The sequence below is a fragment of the Asparagus officinalis genome, chromosome 6 (assembly GCF_001876935.1).
Source record: "Asparagus officinalis chromosome 6, Aspof.V1, whole genome shotgun sequence".
Classification (NCBI taxonomy): domain Eukaryota; kingdom Viridiplantae; phylum Streptophyta; class Magnoliopsida; order Asparagales; family Asparagaceae; genus Asparagus; species Asparagus officinalis.
Window position 1 is genome coordinate 37,774,409 of NC_033799.1, and position 10,150 is coordinate 37,784,558.

Consider the following 10,150-nt stretch of genomic DNA (forward strand, 5'->3'; position numbering starts at 1 on the left):
TTACCTATATCCATGCTTACACACTTGTACTCTGTTCAACTTATTAGATAGATCATGCCTGCATGTACATGTCTTTCGTATAGATCATATCTCAGTTTCCATTTATTGTGCGTTGGTAGGTTTCTACAAACCCATGCATCATCATCATCATCATCATGATTCTTTGCATGCATATTTTCCCTCGTTTTCCACACTTGTGGGCTATTTGCTGACAGACCTGGATTTGACAACCAAATCTGTGTCGTCTTCTTTCAGGATTTAATTCATGTGGTTATATTCCATTACAAACTTGCAACTCTACCTGCAAAAGAGAACCCAAACTACTTTTCTTTCCCAGGATATGTTGTTAGTTTTTTTAGGCCTGATAAGGTCGATCGCGAATGATATGAGCAGAGAATGTTTTACTATGCGTATGGTACATATGTATATGGACCTGCTAAAATATGATTTTTATTTATTATTTATTATTTTCACCCTAGGATCTTCCTACAGAAGATATGGGTGTCGGCCCAAGGGAAATGGGTTATCTCTTTGGACAGTATAGACGCCTCACCGGTCATTTTCAGGTACTAATGGCATTCATTATTGACAAAATGCATATTGCTTCTTTTGTTATGCTATAGTTTGTACTTTGTATCAAATGGAAAAATGTCTTCTTAGGTAATAAGTATTACGTTTGTATTGTCCCTTGCTAGCTTCTGCCTGGTCAGACTTTATTATTTTTTGGAAAATGCTAACCAGGCTACTTTTCTTAGAATTCTTGTGCTCAAGTGAGTGATACAAGGTGTGAGGCCTCTTTACTTTGTCATGAAATGGATGATGAGATAAGAGGTCTAACTTACCATTCTAATAGTGGTTCAAAGTGGATATCAAATTTGCAGTACAATTACCAAAATTTTGTTGGGAATTTACCGCCGAAATCCCTAATGCAACGGAAACGCAGAATAGAAAAAGTACACCAAGTTTTAACGAGGTTCGGCAACTGCCTACGTCCTCAGGAGCCATACAGATAATTTCTTATTAATCTAACAAGAAATTACAATTCAAGAGCAAATCCCTAAACTGAGATTTCTCAAATGAAACACTGTAGCTACAGTGTTAATATTAAAGGGAATAACGCGAGGGTCGGTGTCCCAAACGCGAGGGTCGGTGTCCCAAACGCGAGGGCCGGATCCAAAAACGCCAAGGTCGCGTTACCCACACGCCGAGGTCGGGAATCGCCAAAATTCGAGCTCGCCTGCTCGAGCTTCACCTGAAGCTTTCGCCGTCGACTTCGCCTGAGTCGACGCCCACGCTCGCCTGCGTGGTTCTCAAGCTCGTCGGAGCTTCGCCGGAGCTCCTCGCCGGAATTGAGGTTTGATCTACACCCCTTTCTAACAATCTCCCACTTGGAGATCAAACCGCCGTCAATCAGGCTATCTCATCAAGCTCCTCTCCTGTGTGGCTCCGTCCTCATCATCTATGCATGAAGGCCAACTGAAGTTGCACACAACTCTAGTTTCTGAACGGTCACCGTCTTTGTTAATATGTCTGCTGGATTCTTACCTTCTGGAATCTTTTCCAGTTTCAACACGTCATCTTCCAACAAGGATCTGATGAAGTGGTACCGAAGCGCAATATGCTTCGTTCTAGAATGAAATGCTGAATTCTTCACCAAATGTATCGCACTCTGGCTGTCACTATGCAAAACATTCTTCTCCTGTTTGAATCCCAGCTCTGTCAACAAACCTTGAAGCCATATCATCTCTTTACTGGCTTCAGTCACTGCAACATACTCAGCTTCTGTAGTGGATAGGGTAACGATCTTCTGTACCTGTGACATCCAACTGACAGCTGTAGTTCTAACGGTGAATACATAGCTGGTGGTGCTTCTTCTGTGATCAACTTCGCCGTCGAAGTCTGCATCTACATACCCTTGCACTTCTACCTCTCCCTTACCAAAGTGCAAACACTTCTGTGTGGTGCCTCGTAGATATCTCAGAATCCACTTGACCGCTTCCCAATGAGCTTTTCCTGGATTCGACATAAACCGGCTGACCACTCCCACTGCATGGCCAATGTCTGGTCTCGTACAGACCATGGCGTACATCAAACTTCCGATAGCTGAGGCGTAAGGAACCTGAGCCATACTCTCTTTCTCTTCTTCTGTCTGAGGAGACTGATCCTTCGATAGACGAAAATGACTGGCCAAGGATGTGCTCACAGGCTTGGCGTCGCCCATGTTAAATCTCTGCAAAACACGGTTGATGTACTCCATCTGAGATAACTGCAAGAACCCTTTCTTCTTGTCTCTCGTGATTTGCATTCCAAGGATCTTCTTCGCTGGACCCAAGTCCTTCATGTCAAACTCCTTTGACAGCTGCTTCTTCAAACTCCTGATATCCTCCATATCTGCTCCTGCAACCAACATATCATCAACATACAGCAGTAGGATGATATAGCTGGACTGATATCTTTTGAAATAGCAATAGTGGTCGGCGTTGCACTTCTGGAAACCTTCCTTATGCATGAAGCCGTCAAACTTCTTGTACCACTGCCTTGGGGCTTGTTTCAGGCCATACAAGCTCTTCTTGAGTCTGCACACCAGGTTCTTCTTCTTTTCTTCTGAGAAACCTTCTGGCTGGTGCATGTATATCTCCTCTTTTAGATCTCCATGAAGAAACGCCGTCTTCACGTCTAACTGCTCGAGATGAAGATCTTCAATTGCTACAATACTCATCACGGTCCTGATAGTATTTAGCTTTACCACGGGAGCAAAAATATCGGTGTAGTCAATTCCTTCCTTTCGCTGGAAACCTTTGACAACTAGCCGGGCTTTATATCTTCTGGAACCATCCTGCTCCTCTTTCACCCGGTACACCCATTTGTTGTGGAGTGCCTTCTTACACGTGGGCAACTCAGCTAGTTCCCATGTCTGGTTTGATATGAGAGACTTCATCTCATCTTTCATGGCAAGCTCCCACTTGCTCGCATCTCCACACTGACAAGCTTCATCAAAGCTTTCAGGCTCCCCACCATCTGTCAGCAACAGATAGTTCATGTATCTCCTGTTGGGTACAGGAGGACGAGAAGATCTTCTTAATATCGGAGCTGGTGCGTCGGGCTCCTGCGCACCATCTTGTCCAACAGGCTCTTCTTGCTGAGGACCCTCTGCATTGGGTTCTTTCGATAGGTTGCTCGGGACATCATCTTCATCTATAAATATTGACTCGCTCTCTGAGTCATCTGTCTTGTGCATGTCCTTGTACATCACCTTCTCGTTGAATATCACATCTCTGCTCCTGATCACCTTCTTGTTTTCGTTGTCCCAAATGCGGTAGCCGAACTCATCTTCACCATAGCCGATGAAAGTGCATTTCTTTGACTTGGGATCAAGCTTATTCCTGCCTTGATCACTAATATGCACGTAAGCTACACAACCGAAAACTTTAAGATGTGAGAGTTTTACCTCCTTTCCGCACCATACCTCCTCTGGTATTCTGTGCTCCAATGGAACCGATGGACCTCGGTTGATCAAGTAAGCTGCTGTGTTGACCGCTTCTGCCCAGAACTGCTTCGGTAGGCCTGATTGTACTCGAATGCTTCTGGCTCTCTCTGTCAACGTTCGGTTCATCCGCTCAGCTACACCATTTTGCTGAGGCGTGCCGGGCACGGTTCTCTCCATTCTGATCCCGTGCTCATAGCAGAACTTCTTGAATCCGGTGTCTTCATACTCACCGCCATTGTCGGTCCTGAGCTTCTTTATTCTCAGACCGGTCTCATTCTCGACCATAGCTTTCCATCTCCTGAAAGCCTCAAATACTTCTGACTTATGCTTCAGAAAGTAAACCCACACTTTCCGAGTGTGATCATCGATAAAAGTCACGAAGTAGTGTTTCCCACCAATCGACGCAGTGGTGGTTGGTCCCCAAACATCTGAGTGAACGAGCTCTAGCTTCTGCTTCCTGGGGGTTCTGCCACTTGTCTGAAAGCTGACTCTCTTCTGCTTTCCAAGTATACATTCTTCACACATATCCATCTCCACTGACTGCAGTCCTGGGAGTTTTCCCTTTGTATGCATGATTTTCATCCCCTTCTCACTCATATGACCGAGTCTCTGGTGCCACAGCTTTGAAGTCTCATTGCCTGCTGCAACTGAGATCAAACAACGTGCACCTGCTGTCATATACAGGGTACCAGTCTTCCTGCCTCGGGCAATCGTCATTGCGCCCTTTGAGATCTTCCAATCATCTCCATGGAAGGTCGTGGTATATCCTTCGCCAGCCAACTGGCCTACGGATATTAAGTTCTTTCTCAGGTCGGGAATATACCTGACATCCTTCAGCTCCCATACTGATACGTTCAACTTAATTTTCACCACGCCTTTGCCCACAATAGCACATGGTTGATCATCACCAAGATATACGTATCCAAGATTTCCGGGGGTATACTTCTCGAAGAATTCTTTCTGAGAGGTAGCATGGAACGACGCTCCTGAATCTAACACCCAAGATTCCTCCTTGCTCTCCAAAGAGCATATCAATGCGTCGTCTCCTCCTGAAGTGGATGTGACATTCACCTCTGCCTTTGCCTCCTTCTCTTTCTGTGCACTCTTGCACTGATTCTTGTAATGCCCGGTCTTTCCACAATTCCAACACTCGATAGCCTTCGAGCTGTTGCTTGGATTCCTTGATTTGGACCTCCTGTCCTTTGATCTACCTCTGAAGTTTGATTTTCCTCGTCTGTTTCCTCTGGTTGAATTTCTACCTCTTGACTCTGTATGCAATACTGAAGAGGTTGTAGCTTCACCCGTCTCTCTCCGTCGGATCTCCTCGCTGAGAACCAAATTACGAACGTCGCCGAACTTTAACTTTTTCTTTCCCGATGAGCTAGTCACAGCTGTGACTGTAGCGTTCCAACTCTCTGGTAGGGAAGACAAAAGTATCAATGCCCGAACTTCATCATCAAACTCAATCTCAACTGAACTCAATTGGGTTGTAACCGTATTAAGTTCATTGAGGTGTTGTGCTACTGACGCGCCTTCCGCCATTTTCAGATTGAATAACCGCCGCATCAAATAAACTTTGTTTGCGGCTGATTGCTTCTCATACATGTTTGAGAGTGCTGCCATAAGACCTGCCGTGGTCTTCTCCTTCGCTATGTTGAACGCAACATTGCGAGTCAACGTCAATCTGATAACTCCGAGGGCTTGTCTATCCAGAAGGTTCTACTCTTCTTCCTTCATGGAATCCGGCTTCTTTCCCGATAGTGGTTGATATAGATTTTTCTGATACAGATAATCCTCTATCTGCATTTTCCAGAATCCGAAATTTGTTCCATCAAATTTCTCAAGTCTTATTTTCCCTTCATCTGCGGCCATGGCTCCCACTTGAATCTAACTTCCTCTAGATCGTTTCACGCTCTGATACCAGTTGTTGGGAATTTACCGCCGAAATCCCTAATGCAACGGAAATGCAGAATAGAAAAAGTACACCAAGTTTTAACGAGGTTCGGCAACTGCCTACGTCCTCGGGAGCCACACAGTCAATTTCTTATTTAATCTAACAAGAAATTACAATTTCAAGAGCAAATGCCCTAAACTAGATTTCTCAAATGAACACTGTAGCTACAGTGTAATAGAAAAAGGGAATAACACCTTTCAATCTCACTTTGAGATTAAATAAACCCCACAAATATAAAACCCCTCTTTATCTCTCCTCTTAATTCGTTTTCTAACCTCTGTTCTTAATCTCCCTAAAACCTTATGTTGAGAGCTGGAGATGTTGAAAAACGCTGCTGCGTTTAGGGCTGAACGCTGCTGCGCGTTTTGGCTGATCGCGCCGGCAGAGGGAAAAACGTCGGAGGGGGGGGGGGAAAGGCCGCAACAAACCCTAGGGCCAGGGGGTTTATATAGGCGGAGTTGATGGGCTGGGCGATAGCCTGTCGCCAGCGGTGGCAGCGGACGATGGTGGGGGTGGGGCTTGAAATCGGCGGATCATCGCAGTCGCCCAACGCGAGGGTCGCATTTGTCGAAGCCGAGGGTCACGTTTGTCGTCGAATTCGCCTGCAGCTTTGCCTGCGTCGTTCTTGAGCTCGTCGGAGCTCCTCGTCGCCGGCGGAGGTTGGTTTCCACCCCCAATTCTAACAAATTTCACTGTTCAACCTACATAAATGGTGGCATTTTAATTTTCTATTAAGAGCTGGCTGCGTGTTGAATTTCACTGTTCAACCTACATAAATGGTGGCATTTTAATTTTCTATTAAGAGCTGGCTGCGTGTTGACAGGTAATTTAGCTAATATCTTATAGCTTTATTTCCAGATTCGAAAGCACCTGCTTTTTTGGTTCCTATAGTTATTTGTATTATTTCCAGTTGGTTATACTTGTAGTTTTCATTTTTATGCTTATGCAGGGAAGTTTTACAGGACCGAAGATATTCTGGTCAGGTTCCAGTCTTCGAACTGAAGCTACTGTCTACGGACTGGTATCTTATTAAATCTTCTTTTTTAATATTGCAAATATCATATAGTTTCATTGTATTTGACAACTTCACTGTTTTAGAGCAAAGACGATATTATATTGTTCTATACACATATATTTTTTAAATTTTCAAGAGAAAAGACACTATTATATTGTTATTGTCGCTTCTTGACTTATATTCTACTTGCAATGTAATGTTATATCCGTATCTTGCTTGCATTATCTGTGATGCCATTTTCTTCGCAGGTTTTCTTTGCACGCCTTGCTGAGATGAATAAAGAGCTCAAAGGATTAAGGTCTTTTCTCAATCTTTTAAATAAAGAAGAGAGATCAATAATCCTATTATTATGCTGCAATTATAAGCTCTACAACTGCACCATGTCTTATGAGTTATGGCTATATCCACATCAACTCACAGTCTTTTGCTAATGACACTTGTCTTTTAAATAAAGAATTCTTACATAAAATTATTTTGCTCATAACATGCTTGCTCATAAGGTGCTTGAAGTGTATATCACATTGATTTGCAACATAGCTAAAACAACCTCAATGATTTTGCTAACTGTGCTGGTGTCCTTTTAAAAATGCGACATCATATCCTGATGATATCATTCACGAGTGCTACTCACTATTATATGGTTGTCTCTGTTGTAACATTGATTTTGCTAATTGTGTATATCACTATTATACTTGGAATGAAAGTTGCGATATTGCATTTCTATATATGTGCTTCACAGAATGAAATCGACCACTCTGATGCCCTTGCTTTGGTGAACTCTGGTTGCCGTATAATAATGGAAGATATGGGAGGAACTGGTGAAATCTATTGAAATTTGATTTAGCTTTGGTAACTATCTACTTTCATCCATTTCATCCGCTGTTGATTAAATAATCCCTTTCAAAAAGCAGGTTCAAGTATACCATGTGCACCACAAGCAATAGATGTACTAAGGAAAGCTAAGACTTTGGTTGCTCCAGCAAAAAGCAGTTTCAAGTATGCCATGTACACCAAAAGCTGTTTTTCCTTTTTTTTAAAATTTATCTAACTGCTCCAGCAAAAAGCAGTTTCCAGCAAAAAGCAATTTTTTATTGTCATGCAATCTTATGGATGCTATTTCTAAGTAGGGTGTTATTTCTATGTCTTGAGTTGTTTTTTCTTAGGACTTCATTAAATTTGCATCCTGCTAAATATATATTCAGGATATATCTGTAATCTGCTTGTATGTTCAACTTTTCCAAGAGCCCAGAGTGTTACTATGGATATGAACAGCAAATCAAAAAACCAATTTTGGAATTTATGCAATCATTAGTGTCATTTTGGAATTCACATCCCAGGTCCTGCTACTTTGAATCTTCAAATCCAGAAGCTTCTCCATTTTCTACTTAAAGTGAATCTATATTATTCCAATAGCTTTCATGCGAGTTACTCCTTTTCTTATGTAGCTTTGTCTCACCAGGTGCTATTGTTTCTCTTGTCCAAATCCTTTTACGATCATATCCAGTGTGCTTTTCTCATAAGCAGTCTCAGGCTTTTCTAATGTCAATGTTATGGGTTTTTTTTCGCAGGTCAAGCGTGATATTGTGCTGAGAGTGCTTGTGCTTTGGTCTCACCTTTTTCAGTTCTCATTGTCATTTGATATAGCTTGCTGTTTTGTCGAATGATTGTAGCTAATATGTAAGGGTTAATTGCATATACTCTCTGTGGTATCGTTTTTAAATTGCAACCCCTGCAGTGTACACTTTTGCAGATGTGCCCTTGGGTTAAAATTGTGACTGTTAAAATTGTGACTGTTTTAAAATTGTGGTGTTTGCTTCTATGGTGAATGATTGTGGCTTATAGTATACTCCAATATATTGGCATTTGATGGTTTGTGGTTTGGTATATTTGCTCTTTTATTGGATGTCTTTATGAAAGATACTAGTGGAGAGTATATCAAAGTGATGTCCAAGTACATTAACGAAAAAATTGAAAGATACTTATTATATGAAGTGTTTTATCTGTTTACTGGGGCCTCGCAAAGTATCAGAGATGAGTTTAGCTATCAACTTTCCTAAATTTGTGTTTTTTGGTTACTATTTTACACATCTCCATTGCATTTGATGTAAACAAGATGGGTTAAGAGAATAAATTTTCATCAATTTTAAATTCAAATTCGTGTATAATAAAGTACCCAAACACTAGATTTTGAAATCAAAGATTTCAAATCCTTTCATTTAATAAAGATATCCAAACAAAAGATTTCTTAAATCATGGATTTCAAATCCTAAATTTAAAATCCCTTGATTTTAAATCAAAGTTCTCAAATCCAAATCAAAGTTCCCAAACGCAGCCTTAGGATTTAGCAAAGTTTAATTGTATACAAGGCTTTACTTTTAAACTTCCAAGGCTCAAGCTTGTAGAGTTGCTATGTTTGTCTGGGATGCTTTTTCTACTAGTCCAAGAGATGAAAATTCTTACAAAGATACAGATAATTATCACATCTTGAAATGTAAGAAGCCTTATGTCATCCACAAGAATGAACAGTTGTAACATACACATGGAATATCTTTATACTAGAAATTAAATTGAGATATGTAACATGCACTAGTCTGACACTATATTATATTTATCAGCCCAATATGCAATGACATAACTAGGGGGAGGGGGTGTCCATCCGCAATTGAGCTATAGTACATGAGGTCAACTTGCAATTAAACCTATTAAAACATTGACACTCCAACAGCATCAAATGAAATTGGTATATATGTAGCGCGCCTATGCGGAAGCGTTGCACGCGCACTGAACGAATCTATGATCACGGGGAAGAAGAGAACCACACACTTGCAGAATCTAGTAACCAAATACGAGAAATCAAACCACAAACACAGAGATATACGTGGTTCGGCAATTGCCAACGTCCACGGGGAGAGGATGGGGAAATTTTACTATATGGAGGAGATATACAACGGGTTACAACTCACAAAATCACTCAAATATAACCCTAACCAAAGCTCTTAACTCCCTCGCAATATCTTCCTCTTAAAGTGCTCAAAACAATGCTAATTCTCTCCTTAAGAAATCCTAAAAAACGTGGTTCTATTTATAACAAAACACAATCCCAAACAGATTAGGATTCTAAAAATAAGTCTGCCATACCCTGGTGTGGCACACACCACACCCATGATAAACATGACAGATTTTACCATACCAGGGTGTGGCAGACACCACACCCATGATAAACAGGGCAGATTCTGCCACATCAGGGTGTGGCAGACATCACACCCATGATAAACAGGGCAGATTCTGCCACCTGGGTGTAGCAGACACCACACCAGGGTGTGGTGGAGTTTGTTTTGAGTTATTTTTCACGTTTTTCTCAATTTTTTTCCTCAAATTCCTTCGACGTTTTCACAATTCTCCACCTTGACGAAGTTTTCCCAAAACTAAGTGTTTGCGTCGAAAATTGATGTATTCATTGCGGTATTCATTACAACTTCAATCGTTACAATGAAAACAAAAAAAGATTGTCTTTTTATAAGACTTTTACACAATGAAAACAAAAGTTTACAACTCTCGTCAAAACAAACGCAGAGGACGTTTATCACCCGCTGCTTTGCGTGGGATCTTTGCCTGTGCCGGGGTTTATCCGTGGACCGCCTTAGATCTGGATCCGGTTGATAAAAAATTCGGCAGAACTTCGTCTTCACCGAGG

The 10,150-nt window shown here is 41.6% G+C and overlaps 1 protein-coding gene across 3 annotated transcripts; it reads left to right on the forward strand.

The window, feature by feature from the left end:
- On the forward strand, positions 422–8,328 carry LOC109844145 (NADP-specific glutamate dehydrogenase-like). 3 transcript variants are annotated; one of them, XM_020413105.1, is made up of 5 exons: positions 422–566; positions 6,391–6,462; positions 6,705–6,754; positions 7,196–7,305; positions 8,025–8,328. In XM_020413105.1, exons 1-4 carry the CDS (start codon positions 498–500, stop codon positions 7,230–7,232), a joined length of 228 nt encoding a protein of 75 aa, XP_020268694.1. In that variant the 5' UTR covers positions 422–497; the 3' UTR covers positions 7,233–7,305; positions 8,025–8,328. The 3 variants fall into 3 exon arrangements, 1 of the variants encoding a protein (XP_020268694.1); XR_002247875.1 differs by lacking the exon at positions 422–566 and adding an exon at positions 6,191–6,264; XR_002247876.1 differs by lacking the exon at positions 422–566 and adding an exon at positions 6,203–6,264 and having other exon boundaries at positions 6,404–6,462.